Raw genomic sequence first — 24,069 nt, 5'->3', positions numbered from 1 at the left:
ATGGCTCGAAAAGTTGAAAGTCAAAATAGAGCAATGTTCGAAATCGGAGATCACCGGTCTGAGTACGTGTCGAAGTGATCGAGTGATAGTCGAATTTTCGGAAAAACGTTATTTCAGTCGTCCTTCTATTGACGATTGTTACATTCTATTTTCGGTGTAAACGTGCTTCGAGCCTTGAAGTTTATACCTTATTTATTTTCGAAATTCTCAGTTTCTAAAATCGAGATTTGAGCTGTTCGAAATTCTAGTCATTCCAACATTTTATCTCAAGCCACGAAAAATTTACGTGCTCAAAGACAGCAAACGAATTTTGTCTCTCCGTCTTTGTTTGTTTTTTTACCCAATTTATTTACCTCTCTCTCTCTCTCTCTCTCCCTCGCTCTTTTTTTTCTTTCTTCGTGGCAGGTTACGTACAATACAGGCTTGAGGATCGGAGCAGGATTGAGCCACCAAATTAGTTACACCTCTTTTCTCCCATCAGCTGATACATCTAATAGCAATAAACCTAATTATTACTAATTACACAAGGTACATTCATCTTTTGTACTCGCGGTGGCGGGTCTCGCACCCGCAATTAACTCTCTCGCGTGAAAGTATCGAGCCTTTTATCCGACGATTCACACGCCACACGTAGTTCGAGATCGTGCGCGGTCCTGTTACCTTCTCAAATTTCTTAATCGCTTTTTGTCCAACGGGATACGTCTCATTTAATAGAATCAATCAAATCGCCAATTTACAAATCATTCATCTCCGCAGGCGCATTCGAGCCTTTTTATTTTGACCCGAATTTCTCAATCTACTGGGGCTTCGTACCAGATTTATTTTTCCTCGCTCGTTCCGTTCTCGAGCTCCGCTTTCATTTGCTTCATTTTTATCGTAGATTATCCCCGAGCAGATGTCGATTAATCGCGTCGCTTAAGGAAAAACGCTCAAAGTTTCCAGGTGGCGCTGCGGTCGCGATCGACAAATTAATCTGCAACGCTTCGGGTCCCCTTCCGCGCGCTTCTCGACTCCTATTTTTGCCGCAACCGCCACGAAATATTCGACGTTGCTTCTGAAAGGAAAAGAGAGAGAGAGAGAGGAAGAGAGAAAACAAGGAATCACCCTCGGCGAGTGTACGCTCTCGCGATTCGACAGGGTTCGCTCGTCACGGACCACGATCTTGGTGACGTTTCCATCGTCCCTCGGTAAAACCTCTCCGCCGCCGCTTCTCCGAACGGTACTTTCTTCCGTGTTGAACCACAATAATGTCCCTCGCACCAAAGGGCGAACCCCAAAATCTATTCTCGGGACAAATAATATGCGAAAACCGTTCGTCCCATTACGTGACTAGTTTTTGAACAGTTTTTGCCAAATTCGAGGCTTACCAGTCACCTTGAAATTGGAATGAAATATCGCACTCGACAGAAAAACAATTTATTTGACTTTTCAATGAATTTCGGTCATGAAAATGCAACTTTTTGGCAATTTCTATCCAAGGAACTGGTGAGGCGATCATTTCGTTGAAATTTTCAATGTTTTCGATGAAATAACACTTTTGAATAATGCACGAAAACTTTATGACTATGTCAGTGATTTAAGTTGAAAACATTTAACCGAAACGTGATATTTTCATTTAATTTAATTATATAAATATGAACAGGGTCTCGTATTTATTTTCTTTGAGGTTGATCCGTGCAGTGAATAAGCAACGTGTGTTTGCTATTATTTAATTGACACCTGGCCAGTAATGTACGAAGAGAAGAGAGCGAAGCTTCGTGCTCACCCTTCGCGTTCCCCTCGCGTTGCGAGTCATTTTGACGAGGCATACGCGTCATTGGGATTCTCTCACAGTTATTATTATAAGCTGCATTCAACAGTCAATCAGAATTCACTCGAGGCTGATATAAGGAGAATAAAAACGATGGAAAATAACGTTGATCGATGAAAATGAAAAACGTATGAAATTTCTGGCGGAATTTATCGGAATTTCGTCAAAATTTATCTCCCATTTTGTCCACACCTGATTGCCCCTTCCATCCAGAATCACTTTGGTGCTTCGCGAGATCTCGGAAGCACTGAATTTCCGCGATCCTCGATCCAGTGAATTCGAAAACTTGAACGAAAGCTGTCACTGCGACAGCATTCCAATGACTCGAGAGCCAACGTAATAATTCTCAAACTGTGGCATCTGGCACACAAACGTTGCGAGAGAGAGAAAGAGAGAGGGAGATCCGTGATAGAAAATGATGGTGTTTGATGGAGCACTTACTTGCCACTGTTCAACCCCGCCATTCCCTGCTCACACCCAAGAAACCTTAAGCACCACAGAGAGAAGACTCTCGTAAGCTCTCGAGTGGAACACCATAACATACCTATAAGTGCTGGTGTGCCACACAGCGTGCTTGGGAAAGCGGAGACGCGAAAGTCAGACCCGGAGAGTGAGCGAGATGAGGAAAGGAAGAAAGAGAAAACAAACGGAATGCAAACTCATCGTCGTAATCGTCGCTTCGGAGTCCCCGAAACGTCACGAATGTTTCAACGTTTCAATAATATTATAATTCGTCCGGAGACTGGTGGCTCACACACAACGCATTCGAACAATGCCTACTTTTGTTGTACGCGCGTACACGCACTTTTCCCCCTTTTTCGCCCGAGTCTTCCCTCCACAACACCTGGAGTCGTTCGCGCGTGCGATATTATTATGCGGTGGTCGTTATCGCACACTCGCGGCCGTATAGCATTACACAGTGCGTGAGCAAATAAATGCGAGGCGAGACGGACCCGGGGGATGAAAACGAAGCGGATTTGCATGGGGAAAACGACTTTAATCAATTTCGAAGAGGCATTTTGCCTTGAGTGGAGCTTCCGGCGATTTTATTTTCATTCGCTTCACTTCGGAATTGCACCGATTCGGCGTAGTGCTTTTCGAAGATTTCGTGGCGTTTTAATCGATTCGCAGATCGCAGGGGGCTCGAAAGTAATTCGAGAGGAACGGGGAGCTTGAAAAGCAGGGCACAAAAATCGTTCCATTTTGCCCCGGTTGACGTCGCAACGTTTCCCCATTGTATTTGGCATGTTCTCCGTTGTTATAATTCAGCCTGTACCCTCCGTCGGCCCACATACGAACTACGCGTGACACGCGGTGCACGAGTCTGTGTGTGTCCATGTAAATTGAACGTCGATCAAAACCGTCCGTTTGGCCGGGCTCCTCGTCAGAAATGAGAATGACAGGCAGGCCCGAGGGACGTGGTGGAATATGTTTCAATCGTTTCTATACCGCGACGAGCGCTCAGTCGCGCATTATGTTAAGCCCGTGTGCATCGCAACAATGCGGAAACTAAATCGACGATGAATGCCTGTCGAAATCTCGATGACGCGTGTCCTGCTACCTCTGCGAGGAAGAATTCCGAGTGAATATATCAGTAGTGACGAATCGGAAGGAAGCTTATTGTCCTCCTGCGAGGAATCCTGCTCCGCAACGTTGGAGCAATCCTTTTAAAACGTTTTTACATGTACCCACGATTAAAAAGATCGTGGCCCAAAAATAGTGAACGATCGCCCCAGAGGATTAATCATCTCGCGAGATCCGATGATAAGGCTCGAGATAAAAGCTCGGAAGGCTGAATAAACAGAGGATGCGAATAAGCAGGAGGATTACCTTTCGGTAATCTCGGATCTATCCACATATTTGCCTGGAAGTACGTAGCAGAAGGGGCGCCCGGAGCGCCAACCATCAATTCCCCGGTATCAAAGGGATCGCTATATTCGCGCGAGCCGATTCAGAGAGAGAGAGTGGACTCGTAGTTAAAGCTGCTCTAGAGACGAGAGAACTGAAACGAGCATCGGAGAGAGACGGCGGGGCAGGGAGGGAGGAGGAACGGAGCTGTAGATGCGAGGAGGCAGGTCTGCGAGTCCGGCAAAAGGAAAGGACCAAAGTTGCTCGAACACACAAGGGGGCAGCGATGAAGACGTCGAGAGGTTCGTGGCAGCTCAAGGTCTCCCGCTTCCCCCACTTTCTCGATAGCGTTTCGAATCCCTCCACGATTTCGTGCCCCCCCCCCCCCCCGCCCTCTCCCCTTTCGGCTGTTGCTCCTGCTCGTGCTTTTGCGAACTCCAACATCGCCGATCTTCTCTCGCCTTGCTGCTCCAAACTCTTGCAACGATAAAAAAGAAAGAGAGGAAGATGAGAGAAACTCGAAAGAAGAGGGAAACGATCGGGAGGTCGAGATATAATACTGCGGAGAAGAAGTTAAACAAGGACGTGGAAAGAACGGGAGACGGAGGAGGTGGGGGCTCAATGAAAGAGGAAGGAGAGAGAAGCAACGGTCTGAAATAATAGGTTGCGCCTGTGCGCTCATTAACCTTTATACCCTGGCAGCTCGCGAGTGTGTATACCACCAATCTTCATTCCCTCGACTTTTCTCTTCTTTCATCTCCCTCTCCCTCGCCCTTGGTCCTTCTTCTTCGCAGCTTCGTTCGTGTTGCGCACACTTTTTTACAGCTTGTCCTCTTATGCTGATGTGCGTACTCCCTCGGCTTTCCTCCGAGCAAGAGCCCCGACGTCTCTCTTCTTCTGCTTCTTCTTCATCCTCTTTTTACTTCTTCTCATCCTCCTCCTCGGTCTCAATGCTCCAAGAGACCGTCTCGCGGAGATGCACCTTGTGCTCTCGCCCCGACGATCACCGGGTCAACTACACACGCTCCTTCGCGTAGGATAGCCCGCACGGTGCAACACGCGTGTTTCGTTTACTTAAACTTTATCGGAGCTCAGCCAGTATTGAGACTCGATGGATTCGTCCCCCGGTTTTGTTGCTGCTCGCGAACCAGACTTTTTGCGGGAGCAGGAACTTTGTGCAACATCGCTCAAAGCTTCGACGATATTCTCGATCGTCGACACTGATAATCCGAACTTTTGGCAGCCTCTCGCAGACCTTTTGGAAAGCGCTCCGGGAAGTTATTGCTATCGCTCGTAACGGTGAGTCAGGCTTTAAGACTTTGGGGCGTCGAAAATGCTCGAAACTCGAAATTAAACGCATTGAAATTCACTCGGAGAACAATCGTCGAGCTTCACCGCAGCTTCCGGTTATTCTTCGTCCTCATTTTCGCGAGAGTCTTTTTCCATGGCAACTCATCACGTTGAAGCGCTCACGCGAGGCGCTTCATTTCTCTCGATTTCCTGTATAAAATCGACAGGTTTTCTCAGCTGACGTTTAATCATGCACGTTTCCCCTTAACGCGTGACGATTAGTCTCGCAGTGTGGTCTCCGCGCTATGATGCAACGTGTTTTCAGAGGATTCGGGCTTTCCAAAGGCCGTTTTTACCTGTCCGCGTTCCGAGACCCTGCTCATCCTCGAGATATTTCCTGATTCAGGGAATATGCAGCAGGGGGGGGACTCCACACGTTGAGTGTGACAAACGTGCCAGCCTACTTTTCCGCTCGTTATGTCTCTCGCCCGGGTCCTCCATCATCGGGCCTTTTTTGTTGCGTTTTACCGCGCGCGCGCGACTTTTTCGATCATATTGTTCACAGCTCCGGGGAACAAACAGGGGAGACTCGGATAAAGAAGAAAAAACGAAATTCTTGGCTCTCGCAGAGACTCGAGAGTTTGAATAACGCGTTCTTCCCTCGCTCTCTCCTCGGCTTGATATTTTGAAAATTCCTTGAATTCCCTCAGACGCGTCGAGTGTGTGCGACGTGCCAACACCTTTTCTCGCTCATTAGGCGACCGCACAATGTTTAAGCGCGTACACGAAAGACCGGCGCGCGCTCGCTTATAAGCTTTTGATACTTTTGCCGACGCAACATTTTGTCCTCGCCTTTATTTAATCGCGCACCAGCAGCGTATACACTCTCGCGCTGCTTTTAAACTATGAAGAAATTTCGAGCCGAAGATTCTTGAGATAAGGCGAGTCCTCCGATACCGAAGGAAACTTTCTGTTTTACCTGTTTTACGGATTCTTCAAATTCCTCGTTTGTTTTTTCCTCGTTTTTTTGTTTTATCTTTCATATTTCGTACAACAACTTGGGACGAACAAATGTGCCTCGTTCGAGCAATTAAACTTGTCGACCATTTCGGAGTTTTTATGGTCTTCCTGAAAACCTGATATCCTCCAAAAAATATGACTCCCCGAAATTCATTAAGCGCGCGATTTCATCCGAGAAAGTGTCCCCGCGCGTTCAGAATCGCATTCTTTTCATAATTTTTATAACCCTCGACATATCATACGCGACAGAATGTGCTGAAAATGCAAAATTTCGGCCCTTTTGACATTGAAATACGGAGGTGCTCGCTCAACCCTGCGACAATGCGGCTCAACATATTTCGTGAGAAATTTAACCTCCTCGAAATATATCGAGGTCGAATACGTCGAAATTGAGAGATGAAAAGCAAAAGGTTCCAGGCAACGGGCGAGAGAGAGAGAGAGAAAGAGAGACGAAAAGAGAACGAGGATTAATACCGTTCGCACGACGTGTTTGCGCCTTAAAACATCGTATCTTTTTTGAATGGACCGAACCGACGAGTCGCCCGGCGGCGCGGTCTCCCTCGAGGAATCCTTTGGTAGGATTATCCGGTGTACCTACCCGACTCTACACGTTCTCAGATATATTTCTCGTGGAAAGCTTTCCGTATTCATCCTGCTGTCTTAGAAGCTATACAAATTCTTATTAGAATAAAACCGATATTCGTGGGTTTTGAGATAAAATTATGACGAATGAAGTCTGAAATGACGAAAGGAAAATAGCCTGGACTGTTAAAAATGTCCATATTCAATGCAGACTACGAACGATCGGAATACTTTTGAGATTTAAATAATTAGTACGAAAATTGGCTTTCCGAGGCTCTTTTTTTCTGGTACGAACGTCCAAGAAATTTCGAAAGGTGGCTTAAAAAATTTGCGTTTCTCCCCCGATCGTTATCCCTTTTCGTAAATGTTTGATAAACATCGTTCGCTCCCTCTTCGCGGTGCTCTTCCTCTAGCCTGTTGCCGCGCGAGTCCTTTCAATTGTCAAGTAAGCGGACACTTTGCGCGCAAAGAGAGGATGCTTAAGAGGCGTTGGAGGCGGTTAGCCTTCGATCGGTTCACCCGATCGGCGATAAATACGACTCTCAATGTCGCTTCTCCGCGGGCCGATGCTTACTCGAGATCTTAAGGGGTCTCTCCGAATGTTTATATTCGCGTATGTACATCGATGTCGATAGAGGAATAAATGTGGGTATAAAGGGGCGATTGCGGGGCGGGGGGACGCTTGCTGAGCGCGTTGAAAAGGACGCGAACCGGACAAGACAAAGGGGCGCGCTAAACGTCTCGCCGGGCTCGCCGCGCCGACGTTTGCAACTTGAAAAATCCATTCGCCCCCGTATTTTACGTAACACCGCGTCTCAACGTCGCTTCCTTTCTCACTCTCGAGGATCAACGGAAGCTGCTACAGCTGAGGAAGCCAAAGTACGAAATATTTCGTCGCTAAAAATCGGTGGGAACGAGCGACAGGAAACTAGCAATAGGCCATGAACGGCTCAAAAAACCTGCGATAGAATGCTCCTTGCGAAAGAGTTTCGTGAGCGCAAACTCCCGGAGCTCTCCCTCTCTCGCCACCTGACAACGCACCGGCGAGGATTTATCACCGTCGCTCCTGCTCCACGAGCCAGATATCATCTCGTCTTTCTATGCGTTCCCTTGTTCCCTGGCTCTTTTCCGTCCCCGCTCGTTGTTCACAGGCTCGTAATAACGACGATTTTCCTAGCCGCTTATTTTCCCATTGCTATCTCGTCGTGTTACAGGATTCCCATAGGTCAGGATACAATCGAGCACGCTATTTCGGCTGCAACAAAATTCGATTTTTTTCAGTTTTCTTCGTGCTCCGCGCGTCAGAGCGGGCGATTCCGAATGTTTCGGCGCTCGTGATTAATAACGCGGAGTTTAATTCGTCTACGAAATGGACGAGGGCACAGCGAATTCTGTGGCTGCTCGAGATATTTATTTTCCCTCGATCTCGCCGGATGGGCGAATTACGTTTGCTCGTAAGATCCTGCGTCACGGCGCGACGCGGGGGTGAAAATGTTCGAACACGAATCCTCCGGGTCGAGGGAGTCCTTGAGAGCGCACGAAAAGAGCCTTCTCAATGCCACACTTCGTTCCTGCGTGCCCATGCTCGTGATAGATTGAGAAATCTTTGACTGATGACGAGAGAATGAGCTGAGAAACGTACCGGCGCGACTGGAAGCCAGCTAACAACTTTTTTCCTTGTGTCTTAGGCGCGCACGTTTCTCAGCCAACATATGAATATATTCGTATTCATAAATTTTTAGGTACGGGGGACGTGGCTACGCGACACGTCGAGGGGAGGGGGCGAGTGTCAAAATGATGGAGTTCTTGAGTTAGATCATTGTTCGAGATTAGAAGTTGGAGCTGGACGCGGGCGGAGTATTCCAAAGTTCCGGAGCGTCCTTTCGGATTGTTTGTTCCGACTTTTTCCAATATTTTTATCTCCACAAGTGAGAGGACCTCGTGAAAAGATGGAGCCCGAAAAAATCAGGTGATTTTTCATTTCCTACAAAATAATTGCCCCGTCGATGCTCCGCTGTTATTCAAACGAAATGCAACTCGAGAGTTAATGAAACTCGAAGTGATGTCATCGATCGATCCACCGATAAAACCCGCCCTCGCGACCCCTTCAATCCCCCCCTGCCAATGCCCCAATACATGGGGACAAAGATTGCGAAACGTTCCGTCCGATCGGCGTTCCCGAATCGCTCGATCGCAAAAACGTCACTTGTCCTGATCGATAAGCTCGCGGAAGCGTGATAGAAAGAGATCATCAGCCTCTCTCGAAGCTTGCGATCTCGAACGCGCGAGACATCTTTTACGCTATCGAGTCCAATTGCGAACACTTCACTGTCCTCCTGTCGATGTGTCTAGTCGATTCCCAGTGATCTCTCACCACTTTACTCCCACTCGTTTTCTCTTTAAGATTTATACCTTCAAACGTGGACTGACTGAGACAAATATTAACGTTGCCGATACACTTTGGTCACGATTCATTCGCATTCGTACGAATTCAATGGGCTCGGGAAACGCATTTTATAGGCAAGACGATTCTCGAATTGGCGCTCTCATTATTTTTTCGATTGTAATTGCTGTTTTTTTTTCTCCAATTTTCAGTATTTTTTGAAATTTTATTTAATTTTATTTTTTCATTTCCATTGTTCATTTTTGTTCGTACGAATTTAATGGGTTCTGAAAACGTTTTACGAGCAAGACGATTCTCGAATTGACGCTCTCATTATGTCGATTGTAATTGTTCTTTTAAGGCCTTACATATGCGCTTGTGATGGGCGGAAAAATCAAACATTTCTTTATTAGATATTCTTCGACCGCGCGGTCGTCTAGTACGCGAATCTTTAATTAATCTTTTCTTTGGAAAAAACAAAATTGTTACAAAAAAACCGAAAATCGAGCACCTCAAAAAACAATTTTTTTATTAAAACCGTCGCCATTTTTTTTAAATCAAAATTTTACAAATCCTTCGTCCAGGTTCAGGCTATTATTATAATAAATAAGTGGTATAAATTTGGTATGAACCGGATTAACAGTTTTTTAGTTGTCACGTCCACCGCAACTGATGCTCAGAAAAAGGTGCTACTGCAATACATCTGGAGTTGCGCCATTTTGAGAAATTTTTTGACGAAAAAAATTGTACGAGTACATGAAAATATGCACTAATTAATGTCCGTCGAAGATTTTCAATATAAACATTTATTCTCTTGTCGAAAAAAGATGAAGAAAATCCCGTTTTTTCGCGCCCGCCGCGAGTGTAAGGCCTTAAATTTCCATTGTTTTTTTCATTTCTTTTTCTCCTTTTCGTTGTTAATTTTTGTTATTTACTTTGAATTACTTTAAATGCACGCTCTTTTTAATCGACTACATTCGCAGAGCAATATTTTTCGCTCACTTTCCTCTCGTTTTATTACACGGGGGAGATTTTCAACACGATCTAGTCGCTCAATAAATATGACTGGATGCTGCAACTATGTTTTGTGTCGACGTATATACGTGCGCGTGTGCACACGCGAACACATGCACCGGGCTCTTGGTGGAGCGCACGCTTCGGGGCGAACTCTTCGAATATGCCGACACAGAGAAGCGAAAGGAGATGCTCCGTAGCTCGAACGGTGTGACAGCGTGTAATCTCAAAGAGAGAGAGAGAGAAGAAGAGAGGGAGCGAGAGCGAGAGGAGAGTCTCATGTAAGAGGGCGAAATAACAGGTTCTCTTTACTCCTGACCGCGGCCACTCTCGCGAGAGCCGATTCTTTGTTTCTTTATTCTTTTACGAAAGCTTTCAAAAGTAGTACTGCCGAGTTTGCATAGAGCAAAAAAAATGAATTGAAATGTAATGGTCGAGGCTGCGAGTCTTCGGAAGTGTTTTTCCATCGAAAAAACAGCGTTCTTTCCTTCAATCGGGCTGCAACAATGCGGGACCAATCTCCAAGATAATTGTGGCAAAAAGTTTCTTCACTTATCAATACAAGTTGATTAGTGTCTGGGGAAAAATCGAGGGAATAACGTGGCTCAATGCGGTCGCACGATAAAGAAATAGCGTAGAAAAATTGTTTTTTTTTCTTGAGCAATTCAACACGGAATCGCCCATGCATGCACAGATCGGTTCGCAGTCTTGCGATAGTCCCCCCGGCTTCTGATGCTCCCGTACACCTTTTCATACTCCTCGAGATCGCCTACAGATCGCCCGGACGGTCTAGCTCTATTGACGAGAAAGAAGGAAGAGGACCTGACGCGCTCCCTCGAGCTTTTTCATTCACTGCCTCCCGGTCAGCCACTTATAAATGTCTAGGGATTTCATGCGCCTGCTTCCTCGCGAGCAGGCGCATTTGAAAAAGAAAGGAATAAAAATTGTTGATAAATAATTTCGAGTTTCAAACTCACGGTTGTTCTCGTAATTCTGGAGATCTTTTAATGCTTAATTTCTCGTTGGTATCCAGGATAAATGAGCGTGAAAATAAATCGAGAAATAATCATGAAAACAGAGTCGGGAATGACGAAGAAGAAACTCGTTTTCACTCGGACACGAGACTCAGTTTGTTTGCTTTCTTTCGTGTGTGTTACATCTTCCGAGGGACAATCGAGTCAAAGGTCTTCGATAACGAAGCGTTCAAAATTGTGCTCATGCATGTGGCCGCGGTGATGGAGCTTCGGGAGAATAAATACTCTAACGTAAATGTATTGAATGTATGAAAGCGTGACGTTCTCCAGTCGAGAGCTTGTCATCGAGCATCGCACGGAGTCTGTTACGTATGTCTATGATATTTATATACGGGCTCGATGAATTTGAGGATCTATTGTCGCGTCTCGAGGAACCTCGTCACGATTATTATTGTTGTGAGATATATTTATTTATTTGATTTTTATTTCCTTCGTTTCTCTCTGCCCTCCCTCATCTTCACCTTCCTTTTCGGTGTCGATATCGGGACTCGAACGCGTCCAAGTTCCTTGGACCACCTATATCGGCGGACTCGAATGAGAACTGAACGTTATTCGAGAGTCAGAGGCTCTTGAAATATTTCGACATCACACGGTGTGACTCGGGAGTGACGAATTCAATAAATAGTGGCTTGTTCTCGGTTTCTATTATTATTATGAAAAGTAGTGAAGTAAGATTCGGCGATTCGGAGTGACGTAATAATTATTTATTCAACGTAACGAACAATTTTTTCCTGCTGCTTCGTTTTCGAGGTTAAGGGGGGAAAAAGTTGAAAAAGATCGCAAGAACACGGTGGAAAAGAAATGGTTTGAAACCGTAGGAAGAAAAAAAGGACTTGAGATATATAAAAGCAAACGAAAATGTGTACGCGAAGCAGCGTAAGAGCGGTGGCAAGGTTGATGAGACGTTTTGGTAAATGAACCGGAAGCCCTTCGACAAAGGGAGCCTATACTTGGTCCCTTTATCCCTCTTTTGCAGCATCAACTTGTGGCGAAGCCTCCGGGATCACTTTCCTCTCTTTCTTTCTCTTTTATTCTCCTCTTTATCTTCCTCCTCTCGAGGCTGATGGTCTACGTCGCGGAGGAATTTGCATCGATGCTTCTGAGAAGAGAGGGCGAGAGGGAAGAGCCTGATGAGGATGAGTGGACATACCACACGCCATGGTGAAAGAGACGAGGGAGAAAGGGAAAAAAAGGTTGGAAAAAGAAGGAAGAGGATAAAGAGGCTCGTACGATGGAGCGTGGAGAGGCTTATCTTCTCCTAGGGACGACTCGAACCCTCGTCTACGAGAAGTCTCATCAGCCTCTTCTATAAGTGAGCCTGCAAAAAAACCAGTTGCATTCAGCTTATAAATTTTTCATAATTTACGAAGACAAACGAGATAATCGATCGAGGTTTTCATTCGAAACCCCCACGATCCTTCCGCGTTCGTATCGCGCAAGCTAAAGTACTCGCAAAACGATCCTTTTCTCCTTCGCAAGAGCGGCGAAGATGAAAACCGACGGTTTTCGAGTCGAAAAGCTCTTTTCGAGAGCGGGGGTCGTTCCGGGCATCGCGCGAGTCCCTCCTCGCCCGGTCTCCACATCACGTTGTATATAATCTTCGAGAGAAGGAGAGACAACCCTCTCTCCGGATGACCGGGTGAGTGATCCACCCGGATTGCGCGCCGTGTACCGAAAGGAATGAGAAAACGGAAGGGAGCGACAGAGAAAGAGGAACGAACCTCGCGCTCGATATAGAAAGCAACCGGCGCGGGAGAAGAGATCGCGGATTGAGTCATTATGCTTGCTCGCTTGAGACCACAGGCCTCGATCCTACCAGCGCGCGGGACCCGCGCCAACTCTTCCAGAATATACCTCTTACCCAACATTCAGAACTCGCGAAGCTTTGAAAGAATGAGAGAGAAAAAAACGAGCGAGAGAGACCCTAAGAACGAAACGCGAGTGCCTCTCTCTCTCCAGCAAAGTTCCAATTTTTCTCTCTCTCTCTCTCTTGCTCGTCCTCTCTTTTTATTTATTCCTCCTTGAAGACTTTTCTCGTACCTCCCTCTTGTTTCATTCGTAAAAGGATGCCGCGCGATGATCCGGCGCGGACGGAACAAACCGACAGGCAGCTCGTATACAACTTGACTCTCCCAAAAATAAGCGTTTTTATATAATTTGCTCGACTTTCGGCACGTTATTATCGAGGATACAGAAATTCTCATTTGATTGGAAATTCACGAGACATCAAGACTTGGACAAATAATCTTTCATTTGGGCAAATCATTCCGGGGAAGCTTTTCGAGCCTTTTACACTCAAAATATTGAAATTTTTTAATTCGTCGTTTTATCGAAAGAAATTTCTTTCTATTTCGAGGGCTCGGGCCACTTAAATTAACGAAGGAATCTCGGTCGATGATATTTTTAAAAAGACAACTTTTCTGATCGAAACACTTGTTAGGATTGGCTCCTCCGGCGAGGTTGGTAACGTGGTTTCGAAATATTGACAGGACGACAATTCTTTAAGCAATTCTCATCCTCGGAGCCCTTGTTTTATCGTCGGAAACGATTTTTCATCGAGTTTATCTCAATTCCATAAACGTAGAAAACGTTCGTTGATCCCTTTAGCCAGGATTGAGTGGATGCTTGTATACATGTAGTTCGCTCGTCTTTCGAAGTCAGAGCAAATGGAGAGGAGAGATCTAATGGACTGGTGTACAGGTTTAGCCCCGAGGGGATGCTTTACTTCGTGTTATTCGAGCAGCAGAGAAACTCACGTGGTGGGTAGTACGTCGATCAAAAGACTCGTCTCTCGACGAGAATCCCAAGGATATCTGAGCGAGATCGTGTCCTTTTTACTTTTTAATGTTGTCAATGGCAGCAGCAGCAGCAGCAGCAGCAGAGATTGAGAAAAAAATGAAGAAAAATAATAATCGATAGAAAAACAAAGTGCAGCAATTCACCATCGTAATCAATGTGTCAAACTGGAATATTCATTCGACTGCAATTATTTCACTTCAGCAAACAATTAAAGTGCAAATTGCTGAACGCTGAAAATGAGTGAGCCAACAACAATGTTGAGCCTTTGCTAAAATCACGAAAAAATAAAACTTGAGACGAATCGATAGAAAAAAGATGGTAAAAACCAAAAAAGATTGGAATAATTCACGATCCCAAGGTTTTCTCAGTTCCGTGCTTGAGTGCACCACAATTCTATCAGGAAGTTAACTGTCTCGCTGGACCGTTACGTAGCACTCTAGAATTGACTGGTCATGAAGAAGTAAAATAGATGTAAAAAAGCCTGAAGAGAGATCGGAATTCCATTTATTCGAATCTATGAGATGGTACACTACTGTGAAAAATAGCGTCGATTGTAGATTATTACTCGGAGCTGGTGCGCACGTTGGCTCGGATCCTGAAGATCGAGAGCAAAAGTTCAAAAGGAAGAAGCTCCAAGGATCCTTGAACCGAAAGTGGGGAAAATATGAATTTAAGATTCGAGAACTCGGACGATGCTCAGACACACTTTTTCATCGATTTTTTTATTCCTTTGGTACCCGCCATTAGTCCTGTCCAGCTGAAATTTTAGACTCGAGAACTTGACATTCAAGAGGATGAGTCTGGAGAATCCTAGAGAGGAAAGATGATCGGCGGGAGAGACCCGCATGAAGAAGCAAAATTTGAGATGATAAAACTCGAAAATAAAGCCAAAGAAAACAATGACGGTTTATTATTACGAATTGGATGAACCATGTGGGTTGCCTTTCACAAAGTTCAACGAGATTTTTCAGTGCACCCTCATTATTCACTTCTTATTTTTTCGATCGATTTACCTGCTTTGATAGGACACTTAAAAAAACGAAGCTTTTGACTACAACCTCGGAGCCTCTTGTTCGATTTTTCAAGATACCCTTTGTTTACTCTTAACAAAACTGCTTAAAAATCTTCCCGAAAAACCTATTCAACAGCTTGCTTAAAAGTGAGGATAACTAAAAACCAAGAAGCATTTTTTCAGTGAGCTTTTCAAAGAACCCAACTGCCGCCTCGTAATTTGAAAAAGGGAAGATAAAAAAGGTTTTTTCCTCGTGAAGCTTCGTGTAGAGAAAGAAATAAATAAAAAACGAAGGACAGCTAGCAGTTGTCGGATAATATAGAGGTGCTCCTTTCGCAGGTGGCGGCGCCTAAATATTCAAGTTGTTCTCGCCCCAGCCTGACATCGCCTCCTCCACCTTTTTTTCCATTTCCATTCTTCGTCGTTGTTTTTTATTCGTTCGTTTCTTTACGTTATTCAACATGGTCTGCTTCTCTCTCGAGGGTCTCGAGGGCCATCCTTTACTGGGATCCTCGCCCCGAAAACGATCTCCATAATTCCTACCGTTGTTAATATCATCGGTGAGCTTCCCTTCCTCCCTCCTTCGCCCTCCTGTTTGCTTCACCTTGCTCCAAAACCTTCCCGGAGGAATTCTCTCTCGTCGTGGCTATCTTCATCAAGACCCTTGTCTCTCTCTCTCTCTCTTGCTCTTTCCAACCGACTAAATTTGCAAGCATAATTACTCGATTACGCTCCAACACACCGATGAAAAATTCCCCCTTCTCTTGCAGCCTCCCCTCCTTCTGCCTCGCGAATTAAAGGATAAATCCTCGAGGAAAGGTTGATTATTATCGTACGAATACTTTTTTATCTCGCCGTTCACCTGAAAATTCATTCTCCACTATAATCGACCGGATGTGTAACGTGATATTCTGAAATTCGACGCATTTGCTCCCTTTTCGAGTTCATTCGAATTCGTTTTAAATAATATTAAATAATTTTATTCGGCGAACATTTATCACCGACAAAATCGAAGGATCTTTCAGTACTTTTCTCATTTTCCAATCAGCCTGAGCTCTGGGCTTGCAAATGAGGAGAAAAAAAACTTGTGGAAATTCATAATTACCTAATCCCTCCATACTTATTTACAATCTCATCGAACTCGTCGCGGCACATAGGTGAAGAATAAAAAGATAAGAAGACGAAAAAATAACGTAACACGAGAATAAAGAAAGGGGAGATAAAAGAAGGGAAAAACGCGTGTCTGCGCGTACACGTGCTTTTCCCATCGTCTACAATTAAGTGTTCCCAACGAGCGAGCCCCGCAAGTATACACGTACTTCGCCTTTTCTTATTCCTCGCTCCCTTCTCGCCTCCTCCTTCCTCTTTTCTTTCTCTCTCATTATTTTCTTTACTTTCCGCGCGCTACTCGCTTTTCGCGAGGCGCTTTTATTCCCCAGGAGAGAGAGAGAGAGCAGACTCGTTCACTTTTCTCAACTGTTTTCCTCTCGCACCTCTTCGAGTTTTACTGCAGATTCGAAGAATTTACGAGCCTCCCATATCCTCGCACTCAGCATTCGCGCGCGTATCAGTTTTGCTGTATCCATAGGATCCGTGTCCATGTGTAGAAACGACTTTGAGCATTAGCCTCTCCTCGCGCTCGTACTACTTTTTGAGGATGCACTTATATGCGCTGCTCGTCTCCGGGCGCATGCATCGCTCTCAGCAGACCAAGGAGAAATTATAATGATACGGGAAATTAAGATAATTAGTTAATTACGTAAGTGCCTGGAGCGACCGGTGGAGAATTTCCTTCAATCAAATAATTATTATTCAATCGGTTTCTTCATCGGGAAAAGTACACGAGAAACGTGTTCAGTTGCTGGGAACATTGAGAGAATCGAACTGAACAATTTGGCTCTAAATTATTTTTTCCCAAATTCGATTTTTCAATCGTTCCAATTTCTTTCTTTCCATTTCAGAAGCGAAATCAGACCCTTTTTGTACATTTTTACTCGTTTTTACTCGAAGCTGTTCGAAGAACACGAATCGACTATTTTCCACTATTGAATTCTAGCATAATTGCAAATATTTTTCGCAAGAATTTCGAGTGCGTCAGAGCCGATGAGTTTTGTTGGCAAGAGCGTTTGCTATCGAAATGAGGTTTCAGTCGAGTGTGTGTGTGTGTGTTTTTTTTTCGAGTTCATATTGTTCGTTTGATTCGGTCCCGAGACATGGAAATCTTTGGATTGATCCTCGCAAACTTGACGAACCTTCAACTCTTTCCGTCGATTCGTTGTGTGCTCTCGTCGGTTTCTCTTGTTTTTCGATTTCTCGCGCTCCTCTTACAGGCGCACACGCACACATACACTGAGAGAGCGAGAGAGAGAGAGAGAGATGCGGAGACATTCTCACATAATGTACACACACGCTGGCGAGTCTTTGACGGGAGAGTGAAGAGAGAAGGAGGGCGAGGAGGAAGAGGAAAGGGTTAAAGAGGGATTCGGGCTTTGAGGGGTCGTTAAAAGGATGGGTTTGAGCGGCCCGGGCCGTATATAATGGATAATTGACAGCCGTACCCGCCGCCGTTTGCTTTGCATGGACATTGAATTCGCGTCGACGTACCAACGATGGACGGGACGAAACGGCGGCTCTCGCAAACTCTGACTCTCACTCACTCACTCCCTTTTTCTCTTGCTCTCGACAACAACGACGAGAAAGACAACTGAACGTGCACGATGGACTGACAGGGTGCCGAACTCTGTTTTCTTTCTTTATCTCTCTGTTTTTTTTATTCTGCATTCACTTTTATTTCTCATTCCGCCTCATCTCTTTCTCACTACTGATTTCCTCTCTTTCGATCTTCTGCGTACTTTGTTTTTCATTGTTTTTCATTTACTAGCAGCTTTTTTCGGCTCCACCTCCAACTTTTTTCCACTCGTTCTCTCTGACTTTCCAGCTGAATTAGGCCACGGATATATAGTGAACTATTTCTGGGTCACATTTCACTTGGAATGCCCCATATAATTGGCTTCGTCCCTCATCCACGCTCATTCTTTCCTGCACCCTTTTTCTCTCTCTCTCTTCCTCTTGTTCTCGAATCTTATTCCCATCATCACTACGTTGGCTCGTCTCATTCTCTCCCCGACGTGTGTCCAACAGCTCGAGAATTCCGAGTTCTTTCTGCTCTCTCTCTCTCTCTCCAAACGGATAGCAATTTTGCCACGATAGATTCTCAAGATTGTGGATTCTTCCCATGATCCTCGTCGCGAGCGAGTAACCGCGCGAGCAGCCTCCCCAACCGCTCGCGACACCCCCCTCGAATTATTCGAGGAATCTCTCCTCCGGACTCTGCTCGCCTTTCTCGCTGTCTGCGAGAGCCACTTTTAGTTCAATCCGTCCTCGATATCTTTATCTCTGAGAATCGCTCTCGCGATACACTTATTCAACAATTGGAATAACAATCAGAGCAAAAACAGAGTCTCAAGAGACTTTTTTCATTCGCGTGAAAATGCCGGTGCTCCCGATCCAATAAAAGACGTTTGATTCATCGTTGTCATCAGATTTGCTGCTTTTCCACCCACAAAATGGCTCGAGAAGCTCCATGCTCCGAATGCACTCGTCAAAACGGATTCCGAATTCGCATTAACGTAAAACTCGGACAAACGTTCCCACTATTTTTCAATAGCGATTTTCGCTGCTCCCGTGTCCTGTCGCGATAACACACGTCAGTCTTTGGGACCGCAGAGGAGAGGAGAATCTGATGATAGGCCGGCTCGTCCAACGAGTCGTCTCGTACGCGGCTGTATACGACGATACAAAAGGGAGAGAAAGGACCGAGGTGAATTCGGGACGAGCCCCTCGAACGTTTCGCGTTGCTCCTGCCTCCCTCTCTCTCTCTCTCTCTCCGCGAAAACCTTAACGGACTCGCGATCAGAGCGAGATGAGAGAAATTTTTAAGGATCCGAAGTTGCCGAGACGAGCTCGATCGTAAACGCCAACACGTAATAATTATAACGAGTCGAGAATAAGAGGGCTCTTTGCGAAATAACTACGAGTGGCGAACCAAGAGGGCAGGGGGGGGGGGGAGGGCGAGGCGGGGTGAAAGAAAAATGGAGGCAAAGATCGATCATGCACGTATGTGTTTATCCTTCCTCGTATATTTCTTTGACCTTTCGTCTATCCTTTTATCGTTATTTTCCATCCCGAGCGCTCAGACGTCGCAAATCAAAGTATGTACGCGCGGCCACTCGAGATGAAATTAAAAACCGAAAATACCAAACGAACTTGAAATTTTCCGCGGTAATATATTGCGCTTTTAGCGTGTCCGCAGACAACGAAGGCTCGATAAAATCGTCGCTGGTCCTTGCCACTCGCAATATTTCGATCGCCCCTCATCCCCGACGATCAATCAGCTTCATTGTTATCCAGGATTCCCAACAAATTACTTCACCGATCAGATTATCGAAACTTCCCCTTCTCCTTATTCTTCGGGAACGATGCAATGCTGAACGAGTCAAATCCCGACGAGGATCCGTGTAATCTCGATTCATCCGGAGCCCCGGCCTCTTGTAATGCGGCTTATTAACGAAGCGTCTCTCATTGCTACGTGGAAAATTGACAGGGGGCTGGAACGCTGTTACGTACACTGTACTCGTCCCCGTGCAGCGCCGCGAGACTTTTCGATAGTCACGCGCGCGCTCTCGTTATTCGCACGGGGCCTTCGAACTTGGCTGTGTTTTTTTCGTTCCCAACTCCGTCGCGAGGACGAAATTTCTCGCTAAACTTCCGCGGGGACTTGACAGCGGGAGAACAATCGCGATCGCGCCGGAAAAGTACAAAGATTCCAAGGTTTCTCGCTCAAAAGTGTGCTTTTCAAGTCGAAAGATTCGACTGAAATTGGAGGAAAACTCGAAAGTCGTAACTCCTATAAAAATATCCTTTGCACCAAGTGAACTCGGCTCGTGAAAAGGAAAAGGTGGCGCACAACGGCCCTTTAATTGCGCTCGTATCACGGTAATTAAGCCGATCAATGCCCGGCATTGTGCCAGTCTCGGGCCCCTCTTCGATCGCGATCCGCACTCTTTTCACTCGTTCGGATTGGAAATAAGAGGAGCGAGCGGAATAATGAAAAAATAAAAAGGCTAAACATCGCGCCACAAAAAGGCTCTCACCTCGAAGAGTCTCCTCGAGTCAGAGCAAGTCTCTCTCGAAAGGCTAAGATGAGAACATGGGATTAAACGTCTCCGTGGGATTTGCCGTTGTCGATTATTATTGTCGTTAAATGTTTGTTCTCTTCGTTGAGAATTTAATCGAAAATGAACGTCAGTGAAAATGGTGTGGAAAGTGAGATAAAAATGGCTTTTTCTATCGCCATTATTCCGAAAATATTTCGCCTCTCGACTTTTGACTCCACGGAATATCTGACAGGCGTGATAACACGAAGTATAATCGGGAAATCGCTTATTAAAATTGAGTTTTGAATACGCTTGCACTCTCGAGGCATGTGCCCCCTTAACCCTCGTCAAAAGGAGATCCTCGAGAGTGAATATATCTCTTGTCCCGGTGGCACTCGAGCTCTCGGAGCACGCAGTGTTCGTCGCTCCGGTACTCGAGACGTATCGTCTCTCGCGCTCTCGCAGAGCCTAAAAATCGACGTTACACACGCGTACACGAGCGCGGAAAGGTAGAAGGGTTTGCATTCACGCGGGGAGAGAGAGAGAGAAAGTGGAGCGGGAAATTGGTGAGTTTGACGTCGCAATGGTGAGCGCACGAAAGCAATGAACTCTTTCGCCCTCTGAATCCTCCTTGCATGAAAATTGCTCCGAATTTGAATTCCTCCGCGGAGTTTTCATGGCTTCTTTCAAACTCGCGTACGATTCCGCGATCCTTTCATACGCTCTTTTCTTTGACGTGCAACAAAAGGAGGGAGAAGCGATGCGTCGTTTCTCGCGTTGAAAACGCGGCGGAGAAACTTTTGCCTCGTGGACCCTCGCAGACCCCCGCAACACTAACGAGTGTGTCTCGTCTCGAGTGCCTTATCCAAGAAGCGGAATACACGCTGCTTCCCTCCGCCCTCTTTATCCCGCTGCGCGCACCTCCATTTTCACCCTCTTATGCACGCAGACGCGCGCCCGCGATTCATTGTTTACTCAGCAGACTCGCGAGCGCGGTACATGTCATCGAGCACGGGAGACGAGAGACGAGTTGAAACTCATTTTCACTCGCTTCCTCCCTCGGCGAAGACGCTCCTCGTAGGGGAAAGAGCACGAGACGAGATGAAAAAATGGTCCGTACCATTTCGATACGCGGTCATGAAAATGCAGCGGGAACATTTTTATTCGAAAGATGCCACAGAAATATGAGTTTTTAAGGCACCAGCAGCGGCACAGGGCACAAAAAATAAGGAAAGACGACGAACGGGTTTAACGGGATAAAATAAAGCGAGAAAAAGAAAATAAGACGAGGACGCTTCGTTTGTGGACTCGCGAGTTGGCCCGTGTTTGTCGTAGGAGTTAGAACAACCCTTTTGTCTTTTACGATCACAGAGTGTGCCGCGCGCGCGCACACTTTTTCCGTTTCGTGGGTGTTCGTATTCGCGGTTGTACTTTGTATATATATTTGTGTGTTTTCTCAAACGTTGGCACTTCCGATCACTCGCCCGCGTCTCATCCTCGCTTCAGCTCGGTAAAAACCTGCCTTCCATCCTGTTCGAACCGCGTGCTGCTTTTCCTGTGTTTGCCTTCGCTTATTCCCATTTTTCCAGAAAAAAAAAAAACAGACGGGGAAACCCGCGTATCGTGACACTCGTTATTTATAAATATTCGCCTCTGTTTCCGTTCCCATATTTTTTTCATACTCCATTAAAGAATCTGTTTGAAGAGGATCCTCAGGGTATTTGATGTTTGCCTCGAAAAAAATATTTGTCTTTGTCCTCGCGTTTCCACGCCGCCACCCTCCGCCGCCGAATCTCTTTGAGGCCCCTTTGACGCTTACGAAAGTATTCCTCGGAGAGAGAGAGAGAGAGAGAGAGAGAGAGAGAGAGAGAGAGAGAGAGAGAGAGAGAGAGAGAGAGAGAGAGAGAGAGAGAGAGGACAAAACTTTGAATGAATCGTTAATTGGAACGAAGTTACGGGATTAAACTTTTCATCCTTTCCACACCGTTTTCTGAGCTCGCCTACAGAGCGCGCGCATTCGTAAAAAGCAGCTTGAAAAAATCAACGACGAATAAAGAGCCGCCGAATCGAAGATGACTTTTCAATAGCGGCCAGAGAAGACTCGACTCTCCGCGCGATGAATTCTCACATCGAAATACATAAATTCGCATATTCGTGTGTGTTCCCCCGCTCTCGGACGTGGAGCGCGAGTATCCGGAATAACGATTTCGTGATTTGTTCTCAGGTGACGGTCGCGAGCAGCACGACGAGCACGAGTACGAGCACGGTGAGCACCGGAGCAAACGACATGGACTGGTTCGCCGGGGTCGCCGAGGAGGAGCTACTTTATTACGGGGGCCTCGGGAACGCCGATGTCGATTCACTTTGGACAGTCATAGGTAGCTTCGTGCCACCGCCGCCGAGGCCACCGTATCTGCCAGAAGAGGGCGTCACGACCGACGGACTCACCACCTGCGACCTTTGCACATGGGCGTTGAGAAACGACAGGCATTCGTTTTCCCTCGACGGCACACTCGGTGAGTCCCTTTCTTTCGAGTTCTCTAAAATCGAGCTGACTAAAACGCGGAGGAAATGATCGAAGGGGGCAAAGAAATCGCGACTGAAGAGTCGAGAATTCGAATTACCACGATTCCCCCGAAGCTACCATTTTCTTTTGCCCAGTTTTATCTTCCGCTTCGGACTTTCCGCGCCGGAAACACTGACCATACCGGAAGTGGCGTGGAGAGCTAATCGAGGGTGCTCGTCCGCTCGCCCGAGAGGCTCGCCATCTCTCGGCCGTTTTTCGTTATTCTCATTCGTCACTGAGATCAGCACTTACGCGGCGCTTCCGGTCTCCGCGTCTCTCTCGCTCTCTTTCTCTTCATTCTCATTCTCTTTTTTACGCCTCGATATCTTTAGCACGATGTAACGAGACTAAAGTGAAGAAGAAACTATGGAAAAATAAGGAGGGAAAAAAGGAACGCGAACGAGGACAGAAATGAGACGAGCCGAGACGAGCCACCGTAATAAACAGTCCATAAAAAGAATAATACGCCGAGATAAGATCGCTCTTTTCCTCTTTCCCTCTCTCTCTCGCTCTCTCGTCACGAACTGCCTCACCTCTTGACGTATTAATTAAGAGCGATCCTGTCGGTGTGATAAAAACATCGAGGGACGCCATCGCCCATATAAACCGGTTAAAAAATAACGCAAACGAAACTAAAAGTAAAATATACAAAAAACCTATCGAGAAATACGAATTCCGCGTTCAGCGCGATCGTCGCCTTTTTTAGCGGAAATCTAACCTCGCCGCGAAGCTGCGAGCATTCCTTCGCACACTTTTTTCCGGCCGGGCAAACTCTGCGATCGTCTAAACATTAACGCTCCCGGATTACGCGGACCTTCGACTAGATTTTGCCATCGAAGTTCTTTCATCTCTTAACTACAAAGAACTCTCCAAGATAATTATTGACTGGAAAGTAAATTGTCGCGATAAACCGACGACAAAGGTTCATAGAAATTCGTGGCTCCGTCGTCACGGCAGCCCCCGATCGGCCAGCCATCAAGACCCCATGGAAGCGAGAAAAAATGAAAGAAATTCGAGTTGGAGAAGCCGAAGGGTAGCGATAAAGATCGAAGCGTTTTTGACGTGCGCGGACAAGCAGTTTTCATCGGCCGAGAAAATCGGAGGGGAAACTCGAAAGTCAAGGGGTGGGAAGAAAGGGATAATAAAAAAGGCTCGTTTTTGGAGTAGGGGAAATAAGAATAATGATAATTGAGGAGCGTATGCAGAGGCTGTACTTTACACAGCCACATCCGGTTTTTCAACGTCCAATCAGCAGCCTCGGAAACACGCCATCATCGTTACACTCGGTCGACGAGCGTTTCTATTCGCGTATGTGTTTACTCACGTATACACACCGACATTAAACAAGCGTGCGAATTTGCCGGCTGCTCTTCACTCCCTTGTAAAGGAGAAAGAGGGAAAGAGCTCCAGAGGAAATAGCAGTGTTTTATGTTTTAACGTCAGCAGCAGCGTCCCGAGCCAAGTTTCCGTTCCAGTCGAAAGCTCCACCTTTGGAGGAACTTTAGTTAACGCCTTCCTGCGAAATGGAATTCGCTCCGCCGCGGGAGCATTTTTA

General features: G+C 46.1%; 1 protein-coding gene across 1 annotated transcript in view; it reads left to right on the top strand.

Moving 5' to 3' along the window:
- LOC122417087 (dual specificity tyrosine-phosphorylation-regulated kinase 1A) overlaps window positions 1-24,069 on the top strand; it is a 74,326-nt gene that overhangs the window by 19,457 nt on the left and 30,800 nt on the right. Inside the window, exon 2 of the mRNA XM_043430347.1 lies at window positions 22,173-22,464. Coding sequence (XP_043286282.1) covers window positions 22,173-22,464 — 292 coding nt within the window. The remainder of the gene's footprint in view (window positions 1-22,172; window positions 22,465-24,069) is intronic.

This window comes from Venturia canescens, chromosome 10 (genome assembly GCF_019457755.1).
Source record: "Venturia canescens isolate UGA chromosome 10, ASM1945775v1, whole genome shotgun sequence".
In the NCBI taxonomy this organism is placed as follows: Eukaryota; Metazoa; Arthropoda; class Insecta; order Hymenoptera; family Ichneumonidae; genus Venturia; species Venturia canescens.
The sequence above is the reverse complement of the archived record's forward strand: the minus strand, read 5'-3'. Positions and strand labels throughout refer to the sequence as shown.